This window comes from Dermacentor albipictus, chromosome 6 (assembly GCF_038994185.2).
Source record: "Dermacentor albipictus isolate Rhodes 1998 colony chromosome 6, USDA_Dalb.pri_finalv2, whole genome shotgun sequence".
Taxonomy (NCBI): Eukaryota; Metazoa; Arthropoda; class Arachnida; order Ixodida; family Ixodidae; genus Dermacentor; species Dermacentor albipictus.
The window spans coordinates 22,454,984-22,480,170 of NC_091826.1; the positions used below are offsets into that span (position 1 = coordinate 22,454,984).

At 47.7% G+C, this 25,187-nt stretch overlaps 3 protein-coding genes across 5 annotated transcripts in view; 2 read left to right on the forward strand and 1 right to left on the reverse strand.

Moving 5' to 3' along the window:
* LOC139060862 (proton myo-inositol cotransporter-like) overlaps positions 1 to 7,902 on the forward strand; it is a 25,082-nt gene extending 17,180 nt beyond the window's left edge. Inside the window, exon 9 of the mRNA XM_070540110.1 lies at positions 207 to 7,902. Coding sequence (XP_070396211.1) covers positions 207 to 439 — 233 coding nt within the window. The 3' untranslated portion in view covers positions 440 to 7,902. The remainder of the gene's footprint in view (positions 1 to 206) is intronic.
* LOC139060859 (uncharacterized) lies at positions 7,639 to 14,898 on the reverse strand. 3 transcript variants are annotated; one of them, XM_070540105.1, is made up of 10 exons: positions 14,770 to 14,898; positions 14,244 to 14,373; positions 14,094 to 14,145; positions 13,693 to 13,764; positions 13,384 to 13,545; positions 12,846 to 12,936; positions 12,123 to 12,252; positions 10,563 to 11,449; positions 10,418 to 10,457; positions 7,639 to 9,212 (listed from the first exon to the last, which is right to left on the reverse strand). In XM_070540105.1, the coding sequence occupies exons 1-10, from the start codon at positions 14,869 to 14,871 to the stop codon at positions 8,293 to 8,295; spliced, it is 2,586 nt and encodes an 861-aa protein (XP_070396206.1). In that variant the 5' UTR covers positions 14,872 to 14,898; the 3' UTR covers positions 7,639 to 8,292. The 3 variants fall into 3 exon arrangements, with proteins under 3 accessions (XP_070396206.1, XP_070396205.1, XP_070396207.1); XM_070540104.1 differs by lacking the exon at positions 14,770 to 14,898 and adding an exon at positions 14,446 to 14,516; XM_070540106.1 differs by lacking the exons at positions 13,693 to 13,764; positions 14,094 to 14,145; positions 14,244 to 14,373; positions 14,770 to 14,898 and having other exon boundaries at positions 12,123 to 12,265; positions 13,384 to 13,539.
* The window catches only part of Abcd1 (ATP binding cassette subfamily D), a 113,226-nt gene continuing 102,924 nt past the window's right edge, over positions 14,886 to 25,187 (forward strand). The window contains exon 1 of the mRNA XM_070540107.1: positions 14,886 to 16,182. Within this exon, the coding sequence (XP_070396208.1) occupies positions 15,133 to 16,182 (1,050 nt within the window). The 5' untranslated portion in view covers positions 14,886 to 15,132. The remainder of the gene's footprint in view (positions 16,183 to 25,187) is intronic.

The window sequence follows — 25,187 nt, forward strand, 5'->3', positions numbered from 1 at the left end:
TACCGTGACAGATGGAGCCACCATTCCTTTCATCGAGATTGATACGTTTTCGTTTCCGCATCGTCGCAGTCAGTGTGAAATTCTTATTTTGTTCTGGATGTAACAGGCATGTAGCTCATCTAAGCGTGCTAATAAACTGCATCTTACGAGAATTGCCTGCAGAGAAAATTGTTGATTGTGTGCTTTTCTTTTGTTCCTGTTGCCAGGCGCCTTTTGGCTGTACGGTGGCCTCTCACTGCTCGGTTGGTTCTTCTTCTTCCTCTTTTTGCCGGAGACAAAGGGCAAGTCCCTGGAAGAAGTCAGCGACCTCTTTGCACACCCCTGGTGGAGCGACTCGACCACACGCGACAACAAGAAGACAGTCCAGTATGTCCACATCCGTGGCATCAACAAGGCTTACACCACTGACGATGGAGACTCCGGAGAGGAAGACCGCTAAGGCTCTTGCCAACTGCTGTGTGCCATTGCTACCACAGTGTAGCTCTGGTGTGACGCAGCACATTCGCGCCAGTCGCATTCATGTCAGAGGCCAGCCCACTGCTGAGTTAGCCTATGTTGTCCACAGTCTGTAGACTGCGGGCCATAGGTTCACTTCTCAAACTGTGGTCTGCAGACCAGAGTCTGTAGGTTCACTTTACAGACTGTGGTCTAGACCTCAGTCTATGTTCGCAGGCTATAGGCTCACTTCACACACCACTTCACAGACTGTGGTCTGTAGACCACAGTGAGTACACTGTGGTACATAGTGTCTAGACTTTGGTCTATAGACCACAGCCTGCAGACTACTATAGTGCACAGACTGGCACTCTGTAGTCTGTGGTGTGTAGACCATAATTTGTTGACTATAGTTGGCAGGCTATAGGTTCATTTGGCTGACCATGCCGTTAAGTATAGGCTACATGAGCCATTCCACTGCTTGCTAGTTTACGGATTGGCGTGTCTCAGGCCCTGTGTACACAATTGTCTGCAGGCCATTTTTTTTTTACAAACATACTGTGACGTGATCGAAGACACCATTGTATCAAAGACTGTATTCATAGACTGGAGAACAACTCGTAAGCTTTTACCCTGAACAGGGTTGTTGTCAAAGGTATTGACTGCTGCGTGAACAATCATGCCTTTTCTGTGGTGATGTAGATGTAAGGGACCACGCCAGTCCGTAAGCAAGCTGTCAATTCCGTGGGAGCATGGCCTGTGTCCTGTGGTATGACATGCTACACAAATTGCCGATTCAATAGCCAGCAGCTTCTTGGTTGTGGCAGCATTTCAAAAACTGTGGCTGTCAAACTTTGGCTAATTGCAAGGAAACAGTGGCAAGCGGCCGGCTTGTCTGCTGAAAGTTTGTCCTAAATTTTTTGTTCAGGCTGGCTTCAGGCCTGCAGGTGTGCATTCATGCTTGGTGCTGGGTCAGAATTATTCTACCTTTCAGATGGCTTCCAACTCTTAAATGGAAGAGATCAAGAGCTCAAAATTGGGTCATTCTGCTTTTCATAGCGCCTATTCCGCAGGACACTGGCTTGACGTTTCCAGCATTCATTTAAACTGCGGTTGAAAACACCGAAATCTTGGTCGTGGTGTGGGACCAGTTGATGCACGAGGTGAAATATCTTTTTGTTATTATTGATAATGTTATTAATCTATACGGGTGCATTGCATGTGGATTGCACGCTTTGACGTGGCAGAGCTGGTTTGCACAGACAGTTCTGTGGACTTATCGGACATCTTTCTTGTTTATATTGTGCTGTCAGCCCAGCTCCAGGCTGTCATGTATATTGTCTCGTTAAGTTTTCGGTCCATTTGGAAACAGCTAACTTCAAAACCAGCACTTTGCAGGCAAAAAGCTGGTGGCTTGGAGGCGGTCATCTTCATTACGCTGAGAATCTTGTTTATGCGGAGTTGTTTTTGCAGCCACGGAGACTCTTTTTGTCCTTCGTGAATGCGTGTAAGGTAGACTACAAGTGTGATACTAGTCAACTCAGATATGGAGGGTGTGCTATCGACGATTGCCTATGGGCGCTGTCGTCGCGGGCTGTTGATTCAAATGTCTTGTCACTGTTTTGGCATGGTTAGAACAGCTGTCCAATGCAGAAGGCACCAGCATGGCTGTTGTGATGCGATCGAATGGGCCATAGTGCCTTGCATTTGGCTGTGCCACATAGCCATGAGACATCTGTATCAGCAGCTCGTGATAGCAATGCTCCGGCGTCATTAGAAAAATTGTTTACAGAGCCTACACTCCTTCAAATGTTATGCCCTTCGTGGTGCTCTGCAGCAATAATTGCTGTAATTCTAGTGCACAGTCCTGTAACTTGTGTACCGCATACTCGGTCAGGAACGTTATGGACACGCGTAACATTTGTGACGGATACCTAGCATGCGGCATTGGAGGAAGGAAGTGTTTCAGGAATGATGACTGTTATCGCTCTGGGAACAAAATTGTGCCGCAGAAGGTACGACATTATGAAAAGATCACCGTCTTGGTGGGTGTATTGCGCTCTCTTGCATGTCATCTGAAAAATTCTAGCTGGTGATTTTATTGCTATGTTGTGAAGATTTTTGAAGTTTATGCCTGTTTAGTTAGGTAACATGTTAAGCGAGGTACTAAATTGCTTGTTGTGTTGACGGATTGAGAGGCTGCTCGATTCTATTGCAGTGATAGAATGGCTTGCCCATTAGGGCATGTCATTTCATTTCTGTCGACGTTATTTTCGCAGGCCAGACAGCCTGTGCGTCTAGCTTTGTCCAGCAAGGTACGTTTCCTGTGAGAAGCTGCTGGATTTATGTAACCATCGACGACAGTAATCCAGAAGTAACAAAAGCTTTCATTGTAACTTGTTTTTTGTTGGGATGTGAATGACAAGAATCCGTGTGATATGTTTGGTAGGCTGGAGCCTTCACATTGACGAAACCATCCAGACTATTTACCATCATACAATCTTGATTTTCAGTGCATGGCTCATTAAAGACTTGCTTTATCGGCTTGTGTCCTAAAAGCTGGATTGCACACATTTTTCAGAACAAAGTTCTTTTGTGATACAAGCCAAAATAGCAAGCATCATCTTGATAGATTTTTTTATATCTCCAAAGGTGTGCCGATTTTGCACACTGATGAAGGCTTAGAGCTCGCACTTGACTGTGTTAATGATAATAATGAACTTCACAGTTCTTGTGGAGCTCATGACTTGTTGATGAGAAAAGGCGATCTTGTTTTTAAGCATTCAGATATTTTTATTCACCAAGTGGGTTGTTGTTACCTTCTCTTTTCCAAGCTTGTCATTAGTTTGTATGCTGGCTAAGGCCAAGCTGACGCTAGTCATGTTAAGATTAGCAGTGGAGCCAGACATCCATTTCAACGTGCATAATAGCCTAGTTGTCTCGCGTACCGAGCAAAGTTTGAAAGGAAAACAAAATAAAACTGACCAGTTTCCTTCAGCTTGTTCACAACAGCTTGCCATTGGTCCTTGCCATTTGTCCATGTTCAGCTTGCCATTTGTCCATGGCAAGGCAATGGCCATTGAACATGTGGGCATATTCAAAAGTTACGGCCAAATGAATAACTGGCCTGTACTACAAGACGATTTCACTGCTCCATGGTTGGGTTGGATGCTGCCATTGGCTGTAGCCTTTAGTGGTGCGAATGTCAAGTACACTTGAAAGTTATGACATTGGCGGGTGATCACGATTTCTCTCATTGTCCTCACTCTATCGCTTATGCGTACATAACAAAATCAGCCTCCCCAGAAGTGCCATAATATAGGCCCCAAGAACAGCAGAAAAAAAAAAAATTGATGAAACCGACAATGCGGCGACCTTCCTTGCTCAACTCGAGATTTTTCTTGGAACTTGAGCTCAAAGGCAAATCGGAGACTGTAGTGGCACCATGGAAGACCACGTTCATGGGGCTGAGAAGCATGGTGAAATTGCCCTGTCATAAGCATGGGCGGAACAAAATTGAACTTTTTTTTTTTTTAGCAGTGGCTGCGTTGGTGGGGATGACTTATTGCCTCTTTAGCCCTGCTTCGATGGCCCCTCTTGTACCTAGCTATCATCGTGCTCATTTACATAAGCTGAGAGGTCAGGGTAATGAGTAGTATCAACCGAGACTGTGGCATTAGATAAACCATGTTGCGTGCGGGTGGTGTGCAAGCTTTCAGCTTCTTGCACAGGCATGTCTGATGGTCATGAGCACCACTTTACAACAACTGTGGCGCCTAATGCTGTGTGCCGCCTGTCTGCGATGCCTATGTGGGCTGTGTGCCCACGTTAACACGAGCGTGATTATCGCCACATATCAGCTATGACCCACATCTGTGTGGGGTCAATGTACTTGACAGCGGCTATGGTAATGGCTAAGCAAGGAACATGGACTTGGAAATAAGTGCAGATTGAATGGATGTCATGAAAATTTGTCGACGTCTTCGAATATGCAGAATTCAGAGATCATTCCTCTTTGATCCTTACGTGCGATCCATAGAGTGTGAGGCGTTGTCGTGTCCACATTAACGAGGGCATGCAGCAAGTTTAATATCACCTACATAATCATACAGCTGTCATATGGCCACACTTCTGTCAAATGAACACGTTCAGCAAGGAGAATGCCACAGCCCAATAACCTCAGTCTTGTAGTGACTTTACACTAGCTCTGCCTAGGCGTTTTTGTTGTCTTCTGTTTCTCGCAGCTTTTTGAGAGTAGATCGAGAAAAACCAACCACAGCTAGAAAAATGTATCAAAAGCTGCCGCTTCAGCTGAAGACCCTGAATTCCCTACTAAGAATGCGAGTTCTTGGTCATGATCTCGGGCGTTTGCCTACCTGCTCTGTTCATGACAAGCTACACACAAGGTTGGCTGTCTACACCGAGAAATTGCTGAAGGCAACTGACTGCTCTCCAAGCGACGCTGTTCATGTGACGGAAGTTTGGAAGTGTAACAAATGAAGCACATCATGTACATCTTGATTTGCTTAAGTATAAGGCATGCACTTTGTGTATGTTTTAGCTCAGACAAAGTAGCGAGCACTTTCCAGAGCATTTGAAGGGCTGCTTTCGGGGCCCAACGTTTTTACATCAGTATGCCTTCTTTCATTTAATGTTCTGCTCTTCTTTAATGGCCTTCCTTTTAACTCCTTAATTTTTGTGATAGATTTCAAAGCGGTCCAATATTTTTTGTTGTTTCATTGTTGTCTACTGTATTTTTTGTGCTTCAGGATTTTTGTGCATTGTGTTTGCTTGTATAGTATTGATTTGTTTGTTTCGCACGTGCTCTGCAGTATTATTCTTAAATATTTTTGTAAATAGTGAGGTGCTGTCTCTGCGACACTTGGCCATTGCATAAAATTGTTTTTTTTCTAGTGTGGCCAAGGCCGCTGTATGACCTTCAAGTGCACGTCCCCATAATGAGCTATACCGACCAGCAGCAATAATGTTAACCGCCTGTCTGTAGCAGCTTTGATTGGGTGGGTGACAGCTCCCTCCCCAGGCTACTCTGTTAAACAATTATCTCCTTTTTGCTCTTGCCTGCAGTAGCCTTCATAGCTTAAAGTAAAAAACATAAGTATGCACTATATTTACAAAGCCCGCAGTTGCAGACATGCAAGACAGATCACACTCCCCAGCAAAGTCCTCGCATGCCTGTTTTAATCGCTGCCCCTTGTTTATTGGGACAGCACCAGGAAGGCTCGCCATGTTAGTGCAATCCCTAACATCACTTCGCGCTTGCTTGTCCAGAGAGACTACATGGAAACACCAATTTGTAATTTATTTTTGGAATGCTAGTAATAGGTAGGGTTTGCCTCCTGCATGGCCAAGAATGTGCTGTTTCATGGTTGTTGTGCTTAATGAGAGAAATTTGTTATAACAGGGGTTGCTCTCTCAGTGCTTACTTTTCTTTTTTTGAGTGTTTGCCGAAGCCACTGTGACCCCGACAGCAGAACAAGTGGGGCTAATATATGCCCGTGCTGGACCACGTGCGCCAATGCAGGCCCACCGATGGCATTGTGTTGGCCAGTACTGGCCCTATATTGGGACTACATTGGCCATGCTTCTACTGTTACGTGGGTTGTGACATAGTCAGGATTGACCACTCAAACTGAGTATTAGTAGACGGTACCAAGACTTGTCTTTCGATATGTGGATACTTCCATGACACTGTGCAACTGGAGTGGCTTTCAGTTAAAGCGCTTCTAGCAGAAGACAAATACGAGGACGTGTTAGTGGCATATTTTGTAACAAAGCTTGAGATGTAGTGCTCCCACCAGAAGAAATGTATACAAAGTACGGCCTTCTACTTTTTCTCTTGCCTTGTTTGTCGTTTGCAAGAATCGTGTTGAGGTTGGCACTGCGTCGTTTGTTATACCGACTACTGCCTTCCTCCTCCTTGGAGGGAGCGCATGAACATGACCAACATTCAGCCATTGTGGTGTATTATTTCAAGCATGCCGAGACCATGGCTGTTTGCCCACAGCAACAGGCTCGCACGCATCTCTCGTCAAGGTGCTCGCACATTGGAGTTGTTACCCTTTGTTTGTGAGCTGTACTGGTGCTTTCAGCATTTGACAAAGAATGCATTCCTCTTCCACGTGATCCCATGGCCTCAAAGCGCAATGCACATTGTTTGGGATAGCCCTCTTTTCTTTTTTTTCTAATGTTCTTTCCTCTGACTGCACATCATATACTCTTAGACACCTTTTGCCTCCTGTGGTGGTGTTGTTGAAATGACGTGCTGTTATCCTCATAGTACTACTACGATTGCACCGTGCAGAGAGAATCTACAGCACTCTTTGCATAACAATAACATGTTGTCTAGAAGTCTTGTTGTGACGTGATTGCAGAGTCTATTTGCCCGTTTTTTCGAAGGCTCGTGTTTGTATGCCTTCCCGTTTTGCACACAGTTCCAGGTGTTATGCACAGCGCCGATGTTGGTACCAAATGTTTAGAGGCTGTTGAGAGTGTGAAAATGGGCGGACGAAGACACAGGGAAGAAATTCTATGGCTGTATGTGCGTGCAGACTTGTTATGTGAATGATGTCACATTTTTGAGACCCGCTTGAAAATAACAGCCAGATTTGCACTAGACCTTCATTGTGCTCGTTTATAGGAATGCTGAAGATGAATGTTAGCGGAACGAAGGAAGATCATTGAAGGATGTTATACAACTATTGAAAGAGTGGTCGTCTAGTTCTTAAACATTTAGAAAAGGCGATTGATGTATGCTGAAAAAGTGCATCGATAAAACAAAGCCAAAATAAATGCACATTTGCCAAATGTGAGGTCTCAAAAAAGGATTATTGCAGCTATCACCTTTTCTTTTTGTGAGCATCTCCTTTTTTGTCCGTCTTTCTTTTTTTTTGCCTGCAATGGCCTCTCTGGTTTTGTAGAAACCCTTCTTAAATGTTTCAAATCTGGATAGCAACTCTTGACAAACAATAGTTTGTTACCTAATGACCCTCTCTCCTTCCTTCTGCTAACGCCCCATTATAGTGCAGTGCAGTTGAATGGTTAAGTACACGCCAAATCTAACCGCACTCGCTTATTGCATTATTGGCAGCTGGATTGCAGTCTTTGTACGCTACTGGAAAGCAGGTCAGTAAGCTGTTTGTGTATGTGTGGCGACACTGCATGAGCACGTTGGCGGACAAAGGCTCGAGGGAAGCTGAAAGCACATTTATTTCAGCGAGTTGGGACAGCAAGCTGCTTTTAAGGGATGCCGTGTCACCCACCGCACTCATGTCTTCTCCGTAGGCACAGTCCCGACTACCGGATGCATTGACCCGAAGTATTTGTGTCTTGACGCAGCAGCAATAGTTTCCCGTGCACTTGTTTTGTCTTGTCAGTACATGACAGCTTTGTACACTCTTTTGTGTATACCTGTATATTGCGTGGCATTAAAAGCACGCTGCACATGTGCGTTTTCGTCCTCGTTATCATGTTTTCACAGAAGCACAACATGGTTTGATCAGGTTCTGTGAGAGAAATGTCATTCACTTTCAAAATGAACTTGTAAGATGCATTTGCATCTGCAATCAAGGATGCAAGCTGCTTGTTGTTAGGGAGCTCAATACACCAAAGTTATGGGATTGAATGTTTGTGCACACTAATAATAGGCTAGATTTTCCGAACACACTGTTTCCTGCAGCTTGCCTCTGCTTGGAAACTTCATAAGACTTGTTGGTGGCACTGGAGATTAATGTAGACACGAGGCACTTATTGGAATGAAGCTGTACAGTATATGCACATGTAGCTGCTGGACTCTACAGATAAACAATTTTGCTTCATGCTTTCGTGTGCAGGGTTACCTCATAATTTATTGCCACCAGGCATTATTTGTATATATCCGTGGTCGCCACCCTGCAGTTGATCGGGCACGATTTTGTCATCACACCAAGTGCCCACTGTGGCAACCTCTGGTTGAATCTGGCAAGCTTTGTCGACCTTGGGCATGCCGCAGCTGCAGTAGTTTGTGTGCAGTGTGCGTGGCACATCTTCAGTCTTGAAGCCCGTTGTACACGTCTGTTGAAGAATGCCCCCACTCTCTGTGTCTATAAGGTTGGCCTTTGGGCTAGTCATGGTACTCTGCTCCTTTTTGACTGCAAGGAATTTCTGACTATCACTTTTCGAGACTGGGCAGTCGGAGTTCCTTTGTGTGTCCGATTCTTGACTGAAAGCTGGTCGTCCGAGCTGTGCGTTGTCTGATCCCCGAGGGGAACACGGTTGCAAATTGGGCCCCGTCTCTGCCGCTACAGTGAGAATTTTTCCTCCGGATGCAGCGTGACCACAGTGTTCAGCTGTACCGTGACCCTGATGTATGCTGGAGTCTAAGTGCAGATATCCTTGCATTTCTGCTGCAGGTCTTCTCTTAGCGCTGCTGTGTTCCAATGAAACAGTCCCTTGGTCTTGCTCCTGACTTTGTCCCTGTGCTGCTGACACCACCCTGGTGTCCTTTCTCACATCCTGGCTCACAGTTGAGTTGCCGGACGAGAAGAAAATTTGCAGTTCCTCGTCGAGAGTCTTGTATGGCAACGATGAGCTACGAGTCTTGTGTCCAGTGAAGTGGTCGTTGACGTCTTCAAAAGCAGACATGATTGAAAAGTGGTCAGGGGGCTTGTACATGACCTGCGCCTTGATTTCCTCCATGAACCGCAAGTGATGAGCATGCTGGAGTTGGAGAACCCAGGCACTCTTGTAGAAGCTGTTCATGTCTCGCACTTCTGTCACACCTGTACGATGAAAGCACTGAATTTTTAACTCTGTGGGAGTCATGGTATGACACACTAGTTTTTCGTACGAGGGTGGCTTGCTGAGAGAGACAAATAAATTGCAGGGCAGCTATCTGATTATAACTGATGCACCTGCCGTCAATATATCTCTACTTTCATGTGTGGGTTTTGTTTTACGCTGTAGACACACAACATGAGACATGTTAATTCATGTTTATCTTTAAAAATTTATGCTAATCAAGTCTCTTGCAATTGGTTTAATGTGCCATCCCTTTCAAATACGGTGTAGTAATGCTTTAATCCCTAATATAGCTTGCTGCACAGTTTTGAAGAAACAGTAAAGGCAAATGTCTTGCTGAAAAGCCAGATTATAATCTTCAAAATCTCTTTGTGCTCGTTCTCGGCCAAAAGATGCCTCTGTTGCTGAAAGGATTGCAATGGAAGATGGGATTCTCGAGAGAATTGGGGGTTGATCTGCAAGATGGTGCAGCGACGGAAGCTTGCATTATCTGAAGGATCTTCTAAATTTTACTCTGACATTGCATCACCGACATTGGTGAATTAGAGGAGCGTAGTAAGAGGGCACCACACTCTTATAAGCAGCACCCCATCAAAACTGCTTGAACAGTGCTCGAGATGCGATCAAGAGCGGGAAACGCCTTTTCACAGTGATCATGTCCTAGTCTCGTCCCTTGTTATGGTCATTTTCTTGTTTATGAAAGCTCTGTTCAGGCGAAAGCTTTGGATGTCTCGCAACGTGTTCTGTATCTATCCTTCTTGCTTAACTTTTCACCTTTGGTGTTAGTGATCAAGTCTACATTTTCACATTATTTAATGATTGTCCTAACCATGAGTGATAGTATTTAGCTGGATCATTAAAAAAAATTGTGTGGGGTTTAATGTCCCAGAGCAACACAGGCTACAAGGGACGCCATAGTGAGGGGCTATAGACTAATTTGACCATCTGGGCTTCTGTAACGTGCACCTGAATTGAAGTACACAATCACTTTTGTGCTCTGCCCCCATTGGAATGTGTCCGTGGCAGCCAGGAGCTGAACCCGCGACCTTTCGCTCAGTAGCAGAACGCCACGGTCTCCGAGTCAGCACAGCGGGGAGTGCAATCGTTGCTGCAGAGCTAGGTTGCGAATGATGCTGCATTTCATTGTGATTTGATAGTCCCATTTGAGATGGAATGACATACTTACTTGGATGCTCTACTGTCATCTCTGTTGACTTCGGAGTTACCTGAAATGCAACTCTCAGTTGTCACATGTTCATGTTGTATGTCACATGTTTAGTAGCACGCCTTTGCCAAAGGAAAAAAAAATATGCTGAATGAAAAAGCTTTACCTCCAAACAGCTGGCATCAAAGCTGTCGTCACAAGATTCTGCTTGAGTACGGCCTTCGTCTTGAATGCTGGGCTGTGCGTGGGGAGTTTTGAGAATGGTGGGAATGGCTTTTGTTTGTATGTTGGTGGCTGGCGTGCGGACTGCAGAGACCGGTTTCCTTTGTTGAAGGCTGGATATTGGTGTTCTGGTGCCTTGCTCAGCAACACGTTGGACATGAGTGCGTTCCACCTTGTTCTCCACCAAGTCCAGTCGATCCCCAGTCGCTGCTGATGCAGTTTGGGCACTTGGGGTGGTTCGAATGTCTCTTTGGCGCTGAAAGCTATGGTGGGAACCTCTCGAGTCTTGTGCAATTTTTTGTGGGATCCTTGGTTGCTCTCCCTCCCTTTTCGCTACATCCTCGTGGCAGTTGCGGCCCGGCAGCGACGATGTGCTGTAAGGTGTGTTGGGAATGTTCCTAGCTCTCTGATGGCTGGACTGCATACTTATGGTGTCTGGTGCAATGGATTGCTGGAGGTTGGGTGCTTCTCTCCTACTGACCGTTGTGCCCAAGTGGCAGGCATTGTCCACCAAGGAGGACGAGGCACTGTTTGGAGAGCTTGGAACTTTTCTCTTTTGCCGGACAGTTCTTGCATCGTGTTGCACTTGGTTGTGCTGGACACTAGCCATTCTGTTTGCTGGGGTTTCTTGGGGAAATCTTTCACCACTAAGTGGTGGAGCATTGCCCAATGGCGTGCCTTGAATGCTTGTTCTTGGGTGACGGCCGAGCCGCACTGCACTGCGGCCTTCTGTGGCAATTTGTTGCAGGCCAAGCATGTCTCTTTTGTTGGTTGCTGCGTCTTGGAGGTAGTTTTGCACCATCACTGACAAACCGCTGTCGCTAGGTGAACCTGTGAAGTATGCAGGTGAGTGCTGTTAGTTGCAACATTGGTGTGTAGCCTCTTCTGCAGCATGTGTGATAAGAGCTTATCAATTGTGTTACTCACAGATTGCACTTGATCTTACGTTACATTGATCTTACATTGATCACAGATTGCACTTGATCTTACGATGTTGATTTTCAAACCGCTTTTCACTGTGAAGTCCAGGCTTAGCATTTTCGGGCTGAGAAATAGAAAATTCATTGTAGATGAAATGCAGAATGGAGATGAGGTGCTTCGGACGAGCTTGCCAAAAATTTGACAGGGTGGTCTAATTCGGATAAAGAACGTGGGGTTTCCCTAGCATTTCATTTCTTCTTGAACCTTCCGAGCTGGTGTTTTGAAAACCTGAGGGATCAGCGCGTAACATTATTTTAGATCTCTAGACATGAATTTTCAGTTTTATGATGAGTTACAGTGACAGGTTGTGTATCCTGTTTTAATTTAGCTTCTGCGGAATGCAAAAATGCCTGTGTGTCGTGCATCAGGTGCAAGTTAATGAACCCCAGGCGGTGAAAATTAATCTGGAGACCCCCACCGTGGCATGTCTCACAATTATAGTATGGTTTTAGCACGTCAACCCCCAGGGTTTAATTTTTAATTTCCTTTCTTTGCTGCTGTGTCTACCATGGAATTCACATACCTCTGTATGATACTGTAGTGGCCGGTGTGAGTGATGAACAAGAAGCAATGTCGTTGCTTCGTAAGCTCCAGGATCGCTTGGCTTGTAGTTGTTGCCTTAACGCCCATCTCACTGATGGTGTCCTGGGTTCCTGGGAAGCAAGACTGGCAAGTATAAAGGGGGCTTCGGTAAGATGTTGCCGTGCAAATATCTAAATGCCATTAATGTGACTTCAAATCGGGCTTGTCGGTATTGTCAGGAAGCTTCTACTTCCACACCAGCCTAATTATCAGTGAGATCAACTTATTTGTTTTCTTCAATGAACCTCGCAAATGGAGGGTGAAGTAAATGTAACATGCATGTGCAAGAGGCATGTACAATGCAGAGAAAATTACAGTGACTATACATACAGGTCGTGTGATAGACACCAGAAACATTCGATAAAGAATTCCTCTGGTTTGTCATTGCTGAAAAGTGAACAGCTGGCTGTTCAGACAGGGCATAATGTCTTGGTAATGAAAATGGTGTGTGGGACCAACAAACAATGCATTCTTTAGGAGCAAAGATATCAATCCTGTACATTCAGCTCCCTATGCATTTATTTGTGAGCACTTTTAACATTTGTTTTATTATTTGGGCAGCCTTAGTTTTCCCAAATGGCTTTCGTTAAAGCAGAAGCTTGCTCTACCTGTTCTTGACATTAAGAAGTGTGCTGTATACTTGCACAGTGTATGTCATGCTTACATCCGCTGGAGAGTTGGGCAATGGTTCTTCATTGGGGTCAACATCTGCCGGCCAAGGGAACATGGGATCCATAGCCATGGGCTGGCCATTACTGAAAGGAAGTGAAATGCTAGGCCTCACAAACAATTTAATGGAAGCATTATCCTAAAGACTGCCCAATATGATTTCATCCACGCTTCTAAGTTGCATCCAAAATGGATATTTGAGTCAGCTTGCATTCGTAGAGGACAACATACCGTGTACTTTACAAATTTTATTTTTAACTGTGCAGTGTCCTTGCCTAATTATCTGTTCTTTGAGATACTCCAACCTGTTGTTTTCAAATGGTTACATTGAAAAACTACTTCTTTCATACCCTTTCATATTTAGTATTGTGCTAACAAAATTATTTAATCTTTCACAGCGATATACGGATGGGTTCTTCTGGTTGAATGAAACAAATGGGACGTGCTGCAATTATGCCTTAATTACCACGTCCCTCAGTGTACGTAATTGCTGCATAACATATTCAGCAACAAGACTTCATAATCGTTTGTACCACAAAGCATTTGCATAGTTGAGCTGATGGGTCAGAGGGGTCGCTGGGGGGTTGTCCTCGGGAAAGTCGACACCAGCGATCAGCCCGTCATCTTCATTGCTGTAATGTGGAATGGCGACAGAGCCCTGGCTCTCTTCACAGCTAACTTGAAGCCACTCTGGGCTGAAAAGAAAAGAGAGAAAAAAAAACAAAATATATACCCATAAACATATTACAATGTCACATATCAGTGCTATGTGTAATGTACAGTAAAAGTTGCATATTGGAAAGTTTTGTTTATAGTAAAGAGGAATTATTCGGATTTTATACTTGTAGTAGCTATCTTGGCTCTGGGGTTCTTGATTAACCTCTTCCATGGTAGGGCAGGGGTCCTCGTTGTTCCTGTCCCATTGGAGAAAAAGAAATGGTGTGTTGTTGTTATCCTTTCATCACATAGATTACACCCACTATGGGAAATTGAACATGATGATAGAAATTATATTTCCTTATGTATTACCGTTTCTGAAAGCAAACATTGCAAAAAAGGCTAAATTTTTGTGTTACGCGTAAGACAAGAAAATGAATCGGGGAGCATGAATTGAAAAGTATGAAAAACGTCATTTTTCAACGCCATTCCCCCTTTTTCTCTTTATTGAAAAAAAAAAGATAGAAAGGAGAATGTTAACCACTGAATTCGTAACAAGAGGTTTGTTTATTAGCGCAGAACGTACCCGTTTTGAGAATACTCTGAGCACGCCAAGGTAGAAGCTTCCTTATCCAGCGCTGCGGATATAAATGAATAAATGTGCCATGTGTGAAAGTATTGATCTGTTCAAGGAACGCCGTAATGAACCCGCTGTAATGAACAGTCAATGACTAACCAGTCGACGCAGTTGCGATGTGCTTGGAAAACATGTCCAATTTTTGTAGGTCTTTCCCTCCATGGACATCGGGCCACTGTGTGTTGCGCGCCTCCAGTGTGCTCTGCAATCGCTGCTTCTTGAAGAACTCCTGCATGACAAGCTACGGTTCATATAACGTGCAAAGCCAGGGGTCTAAATTGAACTTTAGCGATGGTCTCACCCGCTGTGCCATCTGCTTTAGTTTTCTTTGTACCCGTGACCTCGCGCCACCGGTCCAATTCATAGCGAAAACATGCGTCGTCTGCTACGCGCAAGGGCGCCGCCGCCGCCGAATGACGTATTCGAGCGCGCTATGACACATTGCGGTTAGCGGTGAAATTCATTGCACGTATAAACTTGCCTTTTCTGAGTGTCACAATGCTTCTTTAGCAATTATAAATCTTAGTATTTTTGCGCCTATTAAATATAAATGCATACTTACGCGTGTGTCAAGGTTAATGAAGCGACATGGAACTAATTTTTTTATCGTAGGAAGATTGTTTACTGGTGGATGTGCTGGCGCTGCGGTCGGTGAGTGAAGCGGCGCTGGTGGCGTTCCCGCAAAGTTGTCAGGTTGGTTAGGTGAGGGATCTATCGTGTGCTTCATTGCTCTGCATTCCAGTCGGTCCGTGTAGTTGCTGTGGGCCGCCGTGAGAGGTGAGTGCGTTTGCGTGACCGTGAAAGGAAGGAGCCGCGCCGCGTACTGCGGAACGGCAGAGGCAACCTGACCCGGAGTGATCGCAAGACGACGCTCTTGGAGGAAATGGCGTTTCCCGTCTCCGCTTCCAAAGAGGGCACGCCGCGTCGCTCGTGAAGGCGCAGCACCCGAGCAAGAGCGCAGCAGCGGTGCGTAGCCGCAGCGACCACTATGACCAACACCTTGTCAAAGCTGATCGAGAAGTTCTCCGAGACGCATGGCGTGCCCAGGGAGCGCATCACTCGGGGCATCGCGGCGGGCATCTTCGCCGCGTATGTCATCCGCGTCGGCTACCCGCTCGTCTCGAACGTCGCCGAGTCGCTCAAGAAGAGAGCCCGCGCCGCGCAGGACCGAATCTCGACCACGAGCCCGGAGAAGACGACGCGGCTGGACGTCGTCGGCCTGGACAGCGTGACGGACCTCGCGCTGGCCGCCGTCACGCCCGCCGATGCGGTGCGAGCGGACGTCAACAACGTCAGGACAGCGAGCACGCTGGCCGCGCTGCGCGCGTTCCCGGTGTTCAACAAGACGTTCCTTCTGCAGCTCTTCAAGCTCATCCGCATCATGATCCCCGGTGTGCGGACCATCGAAGGCGCGCTGCTGCTGCTTCACACGCTTTCGCTCGTGTCTCGCACGTTTCTCTCCATCTACGTCGCCCGACTCGAGGGTCAGGTGGTCAAGTTCATCGTGCGCAAGGACATGACCCGGTTCGCGCTGCAGCTCTCCAAGTGGCTCCTGGTCGCGATCCCGGCCACTTTCGTTAACAGCTTGATCCGGTTCCTCGAGAGCCAGCTCGCGCTCGCTTTCCGCACCCGGCTGGTCCGCTACGCGTACGGACTGTACTTCAAGAACCAGACGTACTACCGCGTCAGCAACCTCGACGGTCGCCTGGAGAACGCCGACCACTGCCTCACCGAGGACATCACCACGTTCAGCCAGTCGGTGGCGCACCTCTACTCGCACATCACCAAGCCGCTGCTCGACGTCGTGGTCATCACGTTCACGCTCTTCCGCATGGCCCACGAGATGGGCGCGTACGGGGTGCCGGCCCCGGCCGTCGCCTTCTGCGCGGTCGGCGTGACGGCCCTCATCCTGCGCAAGATGACGCCCCGCTTCGGCAAGATGGTCGCCGAAGAGGCCCGTCGCAAGGGATACCTGCGCTTCGTCCACTCCAGGCTCATCGCCAACGCCGAAGAGATCGCCTTCTACGGCGGTCACAAGGTGAGGCCCGCTAGCTGCTGCGATCTGTGCGTGTGCTTCGCTGTGAAGAACGCATCTTACGGGGAAATGGTACGGCAGGGAACCCGCCATTACAGGGTGTAGCATCGTGGTTACGCGGTTGTAATGACAGACGTGCTACATTCATACGTGCTGTTTGTTTACATTGCCCTGCCCGCTTTTGTCGTCTGGCTGGTGGCATTCGGGTTTCGCGTGCGGTTGTATTGTTGCTTGGGTCAAAATGCGCTCTGTCACATGGCATGCACTATGTGTTATCAACCGTATCTGGAGTTGGTGAAAAAGCATGATTCGTGGCAACGCTGTTAACTTTTGAGCTGAAGCAACCGCCCGTTATCGCAACGCTTGTTGTAAACGGTGAGAGGCGATTTTAGGTGAGAGACCATGACACCGTCAGACGTGCTCGAGCAGCAGCTGGTGTCGATTCAGAATCGCCTCAATGCGCATCAAGCGCTGCTGCTACCTTCGCTCACACTTCTAGCATCCATCGCGCATGAGGAGTTCTATGCAGTTTTAATTGGGAGTCGAAAGTGCCTTTGTGGGCAGGGGGCTGCCTGCCCACCTCATTACTTGGCAGGGGTTTGGCAAAGGTATTATTATTATTATTGTGGTTGTAGTATTTATTCGGTCTTTCATTCAAGAAGCCAAACTGTCTCCTTAATTTCAGTCACTTGACACAGTTATCATCATCACCATCATCGTCATCAGCCTGTTTTATGTCCACTGCAGGACGAAGACATCACCCCGCGATCTCCTATTACCCCTGTCCTGCGCCAACCGATTCCACCTAGCGCCCGCGGATTTCCTAATTTCCTCGCTCCACCTAGTCTTCTGCCGTCCTCGACTGCGTTTCCCTTCTCTTGGTACCCATTCTGTAACCATAATGATCCAGCGGTTAACTAACCGGCGCATTACGTGATCTGCCCAGCACCATTTTTTTTTCTCTTGATGTCAATTAGAACATCGTCTATACCCGTTCGCTCTCTTACCCAAACCGCTCTCCTTCTGTCTCTTAACGCTATGTCTAGCAATCTTCGTTCTATCGACCTTTGCACGGTCCTTAAAGGGACCCTGAAACGATTTTGGCGATTTTCTACAAACGTACTGAGTCGTTAGAGTAGGTTCTTCTGATCATTAATTGATGCATCTAAGTGCTCTGCGTAAAGCGCGTAATCTATTATAAGGTTTTAAAAATACCCATCGCTGCCGATCGCAGCGCACTGCTCGGCGGAATTTTAAGCCGCCCCTACCCATATGATGCAAATAACCCATATTACGTCACATGGGCGAGCTATCTGATTGGCTGAACAGGGCGCGTGGTCGATAATTTTTCCAACTTTATGATGAACAAATGATGCTCGTAATAGTTGGAATGTTAGTTACTTTGTTTTTGTAAAAAGAAAATAACTTAAAGAGAATACACAAGAATAGTTTTTAGTACACTTCAGCACTTCCGGCACACAGCAAGTGTCGTCTGCTTGTGTTACAACGTACTCCATTTTGACGAGAGCTCCGCGGTCAGAGTCGGTCTCAGTCTTTTCGCGAGCACTATGATTCGACTTTGTTGCCTTGTGGACTGCAAACCTAGCGACCTGCAAACCGCGAGTCCAGTATTAGGGCAAACGCAAGCGCAAGGGGACAGGGTCTGGCCGCTTGACTGTGCCGGGATGAGCCACGAGATGGGCAGCAGAAGGGCAAATGTGAACGGTCTGCACGGTGCAGCCACCTGGTGGCACAGAGCTCAACCATACACAGTAGCAGCAACGAAGTGTATTCTTTGCTGCTGGTGTGTATTTTTCGCAGGAGTGTAATCATCAACACGTTGATTTATAAATGTTTAAAATGCTTTACACTTGGTTAGAGCAATATTAGCGCTTTGTTTGACTGGTTAAGCGCTGCGCCAGCAAGTGTCTGGACCGTGCAGACCGATCAGGCTGCTCACGTACGTCTACGCTAAAGTTCCTTCATCAGCTTGAGTTTATGCCTCCAGTCATTTGCCGAAATGACCAGCTTGCCTGTTTTTAGCGGAGTACCGGACACGTTCGGCGCTACGACAGAATGCTCGCAACGCACGCTGCTTCGATAGCTCTCGGTCGACGGCCAAGCGGCTAGCGGAGAGGTCTCGCGCGGGAGGGGGCGTGCTCCTAAACAACCGGAAGTGAGCGATGTGACGTCGCATCGTGACGCTGAACCAGTGAAGGCGGAGCTTAGCGCCGCTCGCTCGGCGAGCGAGTTGAGGAGGAAAAGCATAGCTAGGGAGGAGGGTAACTTCTAATCGCTTGCATCTCCATTAATACGTAACGCTTCACTTAAATTGTGGTGCGAATGTTCTACTTAAGCTGTACCCTACGCGCCTACAAAATTTGTCCGAACCGTTTCAGGGGCCCTTTAACTTGTTCTCAAGCTTCTTTACAGCTTTCAAGCTTCACAGTTATACAGGAAACCAATTCTTTCATAGTGTTAGTTCTAAACTAACCGTAGAGTTATAGTTATGCTAACTTAGTGAATTCCCCGTCACTAAGCTGGTCTCTGGATATCGAAAGCGAGGTTTGAATTGTAAAGTGCTCATCGATCGATTGCCGATTGATGGTTCCGCGCGAATGCGTTGTGGATTATTGAACTGCACTTTTTAGCGTCCGGTTCTTTCACTTGCGCCTGTTGGAAGCTCAGAGCGCGAAGGCAGCGGCACAAGTGGCTCTCGTAGCATTTCTTGACATTTCCATTCCGAAAGGGTGCATGTACACGACAGTGTGACGTCAATGCAGGAAAGGTTAGTACCGAAGTTGCAAAGAGCAGCAAACTGAGTAGTCGTTATTTAATTTTTCTTTTATATTGTGTGATACTGTTGAAGGGGTGACGGGGGGCTGTCTTCAAGAAAGGCCAAGGGCACACCCTACAGAACTATTGTGCACCCTTGTTGTGTGAACAGAACAGAATACTATTGGATGCCAGACCGTTTCAGGGTGGGTTTGCTACACTATCGCATGCGAAAACTCAAAAAGAAAAATCCCCCGAAACTATACAATATGCAATATCGAAAGTTCAAAGCGGACCGCGGGTTTAGAGGTACACATCACGCCGAATTTGGTATAGTGCACGAGACTTACAGAAGAAATACACACACGAAAAAAAAAAAAAGATATGATAGAAAGGCCCAGCCAAAATTGGATTCCGTTTAAGCGAAAAAAGAAATGGAAGCGTGGACACGGTTGGTTTTTAATTTCTTCTCGGAAAAATTCGCGGAGAAATTCCGTCCTTACGCTTCAGTGCACGATAGTAGGCGATGCATTTACCAAACGCGCAGGATTTAAATAATAATAATAATAACAATAATAATAATGAATAAGAAAAGAGCCTCCACAGTGGGCAGCTGGTTAAAAAAGAAAAAAAAATGCCGCAGCCGGGTTATTCTTTACAATGTGGGAAGACGTGTGCCTTGGCCTTGTTAAGAGCAACCTCCTAGCTACCCGGGCAGAAGTTGCACCTCAGCGGACAACTGCTCGACTGATTCGAATGAAATTTGTCGCGATTGATGGAGAAATGCGTATAGCGACCGCAGGAATCGCAATGTTTTATTTAGATCCTCGCAGGGTTGTGCACAAGAATTGCCTAAAATTAGGAAGTTATGAAAAAAGAAGTTTACGTATCCGTAGCTATTATATGCGCCCAAAGTTGTAAATAAAGCTGTTTGTTTTCACTTCCCCCAGTTTTCACGCTAACGCGGATGAAAAGGTGGGACCCTTTTTTTTCTGTAGCGCTCTCTCATTTAAGCGCGCTTTGACCCCTCCCCCCCCCCCCCCTGCTGTTCCTCGCGTCGCTGCCATATAAAGTTGTCCGCGAGTTCAGCAAGCATTTTTGTGTAGTCCTTGAAAGGAAAAAAACAAAACAAAATGTGCTATCGTCGGGAGGGTGGCGAAGAACGTGAAAGGAGCGGTGAAGCGGGAAGTGATTTGGCCCGGGTGAAGATAACTGGACTGCAAACTTTCCCGTATTTTCAGTAAAGTTTACGAATTCGGGCTCGTTCTACTATTTCACGAATGTTTCGTCTAACGTTGCCCGAAAAACAAATTCTGCTCGCAAAAGAAGCTTTCGCTCTTCGGTCTCCATACCGTTGGAAAGCCACAATTACGATTTGAGAAAGGGCACCAGAGGGGTTATACATGCTTCGGGGGAGTTTGTAATTCCGATAAAATACTGAGGCAAGCGATATCGGTAACGTAAATGTGGCCGGAGAAGAAGTCGCTATGATCGAAAAAAAAAAAAAAAGAGTTGTGTACCCGGTCACTTTGTGCCGTTGAAAGTTTCCTGAGTATCAAGTTAAATAATCGTTAATAAACTAGGCGTGTATCGCACACAAGCTTCGACCTCAGGGCGTGCTATATATCCTTTGCTATAGGTGCTATATATCCTTTGTTATAGGGTCGTCGTTTTTTTTTTGTCCTTATGTCGTTACCGTTGCTGCCTGCCGCATACAGCGTATATGTGCGCTTTTTGTTGCGCACGCGAATTCTTGGAAGGGGGGGGGGGGTAGTTTGCTGTTGGGCTTTAAAGGAAACAAAAAGAAGGCGCGAAGAAAACGTGACCAGCGAGACAAGCACAAATCAGTAAAGGTATAGAGCGGCAACGCAACTAGAATAACCGTTATCTTCGTTGCTTTCTGCTACTTACGCTGTACACTATTAAAAAGAAAAACTTTGGGTCTTATCTCGTTCCACAAAGATAATCGTCATCTACCTTGCTTGCGTTTCCTTTCCTGAAAACTCGGCGCCCGCTACTTTCCTGTCGAGAATGCTGCGTCACACTGATAACGGGCAATCAGGTCGTGACTGGGAAGTACCGGGCTCGCAGCGTTAAAGAGAGGTAACGCGGGCAAGACAGATGTCGATTATTGTTGTGGGACAAGATAAGCCCCAAAGGGTGGAAATTTTTCTAAGAGTGTACTCTCTTAGAAAAATTTACACCCTTTGGGGCTTATCTTGTCCCACAACAATATACACTATAAACAGTTTGCACCCCTTGGGGTGTATATTTGTCCCACAACGATAAACGTCATCTGCCTTGCTTGCGTTTCCTTTCTTGAAAACTCGGCGCTCGCTACTTTCCTGTCGAGAATGCTGCGTCACACTGATAACGCGCATGCCGTTCGTGACCGGGAAGTACCGGGCTTGCAGCGTTAAAGAAAGGAAACGCGGGCAAGACAGATGACGATTATCGTTGTGGGACAAATATACACCCCAAAGGGTGCAACTGTTTTTAGAGTGTATGTCATACGTCTTGTCCGCGTTTCCTTTCTTTAACTCTGCGAGCCCGGTACTTTCCAGTAACGAACGGCACGCGCGTTATCAGCATGACATAGCATTCCCGACAGGAAAGTAGCGGGCACGTATACCGTATATGTCATGCCTGGGTTGTTAACTGCCATACATAGTTGTACGTCCCGCGTAGTTGCTAGCACCAGAGTTGTCTCTGTAGCAAATGGGAAACTCGGGATGTATGCGGAGGCGCATCGTACGTATGTACGCGACGCTTTCGTCGTCCTCGTGACTATCGATGCCGCTTCGGTCGCGTGGCCGCTGTGTGACGTGTGCGCGAGATGGGTCGTGCTCGGCTGCGTACGTCCTATCGATAACGTGACGAGGAACGACACGCTAGCGGTTTCATATCACGTGCGCAGCCACCGGGTGCAATGTCCACTCGGCTTCCTGCTTCGGTTTCCGTTTCGTTTTTTGATCATTTATATTTCTGCGCGCTCGCCCCCCTAACTCCCCTTCCCCGCCGTCTTGCTGCAACCACTACTCTCTATCTCTCTCTCTCCCTCTGCCGGCACACCGGCTGTAGCGGTTCTCTTGGCATGATTCACCGCAAAGATTGCCGGAGGGGGCAGCTATAGCTGCCTTTGCAAGGCTGGCTACGACTATAGCGCGCCTACGGCATTCGAAATCGGCCCTTCTCGCCAGACACGACTGGGTTAAGCCGTTCTAGTTGTCGTCTGCTGCTGCTGCTGCCGGCCTTTCTTTTTTGCCGTCTGTTCGGTGTGCCCTTGGTACGTTCGCTTGCACTCAGCGATGGCGTTCGCCGAGAGTGTTTGCACTTTGCACACACCGGAGACAGCTGCTGCTGCTGCTGCTGCTGTCACCACGAAGCTGTCTCTTGCGAACGGAGTCATTTCTCATTCTGAAAAACAAAAAAAAAAGAAAGGAAAGACAGGCAGACTTCGTTTGTTTTCCTCGAAAAGATCAAACAGGGTTAGTCATTTACCGTCGCTATTCCGTAACGTGCAGGTCTGGATCGAGTATGCTTCGCCACACTCTGACGTAGGCACGATTTTTTTTTTTTGCAGCCCAGATGGGGGGTTTTGACACGTAAAACCCCATAATTTAAATTCCGCCATGTTGTCGAATTCTGCGATGGTGGCATTTTGAGCAACTCAGAGAGGCAGTATATAGCATCCGTAAGTATGCGTAAGCATTGCGCCACTTGCTCATCTCCGCGCAGCCCGGTGTCGTTATCGATGTCGGCAAACTTGATCCGGCCAGTAGAAACGACAAGCGCTGCTGCGACGCAAACTGCTGCAGACGGCGGCGCAAAAAGAATTGATGACGCAGGCTAACTACTGCAGGTGGCGGCGGCAGGCGCGCCGATAACGTTCCGATCATTATAAGGCCGTTATCGCTCTTTAGCCCCTTATCGATCCGCGTCGAATCATTATGAACCGCGATAAACCATACTCTGGTGGTGGCTGCGTATGACGCGGCCGCGCGGGCCCAATCTCGAACGCGATCTGCGATGGGGACAGAGTATGCAGACCGCTGATGGCTTCGTCCGCTGTGTGTTCTCGCCGCGTAGTTCGCGTTGAAGCGAGATGCTACACAGAGGCGAATTCGGTCGCTGCTGTGGGCCCTATCTTGAAAGCGATCGTCTCAAGGGACGGACGGAGGGACGGTTTTCCTCGTTGTGTAAGCATAGAAATCCTTACGCATTTACTAGTACCCTTCAACTGATGACCGTTATTGTTTGGGGCAAGATACGCCTGTAAGGGTGTAAACCCTTTTTTTACACTCTTAGAAAAATTTACAACAATAATCGTCATCTGTCTTGCCCGCGTTTCCCATCTTTAACGCTGCGAGCCCGGTACTTCCCAGTCACGAACGGCATGCGCGTTATCAGTGTGACGCAGCATTCTCGACAGGAAAGTAGCGAGCGCCGAGTTTTCAGGAAAGGAAACGCAAGCAAGGCAGATGACGATTATTGTTCTGGGACAAATATACACCCCAAAGGGTGCAACCGTTTTAAGAGTGTAGAGCGCATGTATGGCTGAGCGGACAGCGTTCTGACACGGAGGTGCAAGAATATTTTACTCACGCACGCCCAATCCATTCTTAGAGCTGTAGAGCGCCTAGAGCACCTGATATCGATTCCCGTCAACAGCTGCCTACGCGCGGCCCGCAGCTGCTCAGCGGTGGCGGATAAGAATGAGATAACGCGATAAGAGCGGGCCGAGCGTTATCGCCGTTGTTCTTTTTGTGCAGTTCCCGCCGACCCCGGCAATAGACGCGCTGCAAATAACGCTGTACCATTAGCGGGATCGTGCTCCTGAAATGGTTCCACGCAAAGCAGTCCCAACGCTGTAGCTTCCACTCTAGTCGCATCTGCACAGCTTTTCGCCGATGCCGTGCATGTCCCACCACGAGGCGGTGCATGGTGATCGTGCCTGTAGGTGGCTTGCGCCAAGGATGACGTCAGCGTACTGTATTCGGTGCCGCGCGTAACCTACTTACACGAAGGAAGGAAAGTTTCGTGGAGAGGCCCGTATGTATACCCTATACCGGCTGTGTTGCGGCAACGTCACCTAGATATCACTGTAGGCCGGCGCACTCCGCTTTATGACGTCATGCTGCTCGGTGGCCGAAATTTCCGCCGCCAAGGCCGCCGTGACGTCTAAGTTACCGCGGCGTACGCGGAAGCGTTCCCATTAGATTCCGTGGCAGAAAACGGTGTCGGGCTAGTAAAATTAGATAAACGAAAAGGAAGGTTTCCGCTAGCCCTCCCCGCTGAAGATTCTGTGGCAGTCGGTCCTATTAGCGTGACGTCATAAGGCGGAGTGTTCGGGGCCTTGCGCTATCCGCAGGCGGGTCTTGGTCGGGGCCTCGCGAGACGCCAAACGGGCGTAGCCGCTTGCACCGCGCTGGTTTACAAGCGAGGCGCACAGGTTGATATTGCTTTCGCCCGGTGTGACGGACCCTGTAGCTCGCCACCGTATACCACCCGCCGTGGTTGCTCAGTGGCTATGGTGTTGGGCTGCTGAGCACGCGGAAAGTTCTCTTTAGTGCTCGTAATCCGCTCCTCCGCGCCCCCTATACATATCTTCAAGAAGTCTGTTACTAGCCTCTGCCTCCCCTGGCGCACAGGTTGAGGCGCACAGGTTGATATTGCTTTCGCCCGGTGTGACGGACCCTGTATCTCGCCACCGTATACCACCCGCCGTGGTTGCTCAGTGGCTATGGTGTTGGGCTGCTGAGCTCGCGAGGTCGCGGGATCGAATCCCGGCCGCGGCGGCCGCATTTCGATGGGGGCGAAATGCGAAAAACACCCGTGTGCTTAGATTTAGGTGCACGTTATAAAGAACCCCAGGTGGTCGAAATTTCCGGAGTCCTCCACTACGGCGTGCCTCATAATCGGAAAGTGGTTTTGGTCCACGTAAAACCCCATAATTTTTTTTTTCGCCACCGTAGCGGTACACACCACCAGCGTGGCGTGGCTGCGATGACGTCAGTGCAAAGCCAGACGACCGCCAGTGAAAGCCGTCTTGGAAATAACTGAAAAATCGGTCGCCGGATGAATGTTGTGGCGCCACTGATACGGGTCAGGCTTATAGCTCTCTTTCGTGGGGATGACATCGCTGCCACCAGCAGCAGCACCACCACCACGCCTCGAGGGTGAACGGGGAAACTAGTGACCTCCGGGGGGGGGGGGGGGAGGCGTTATACGGT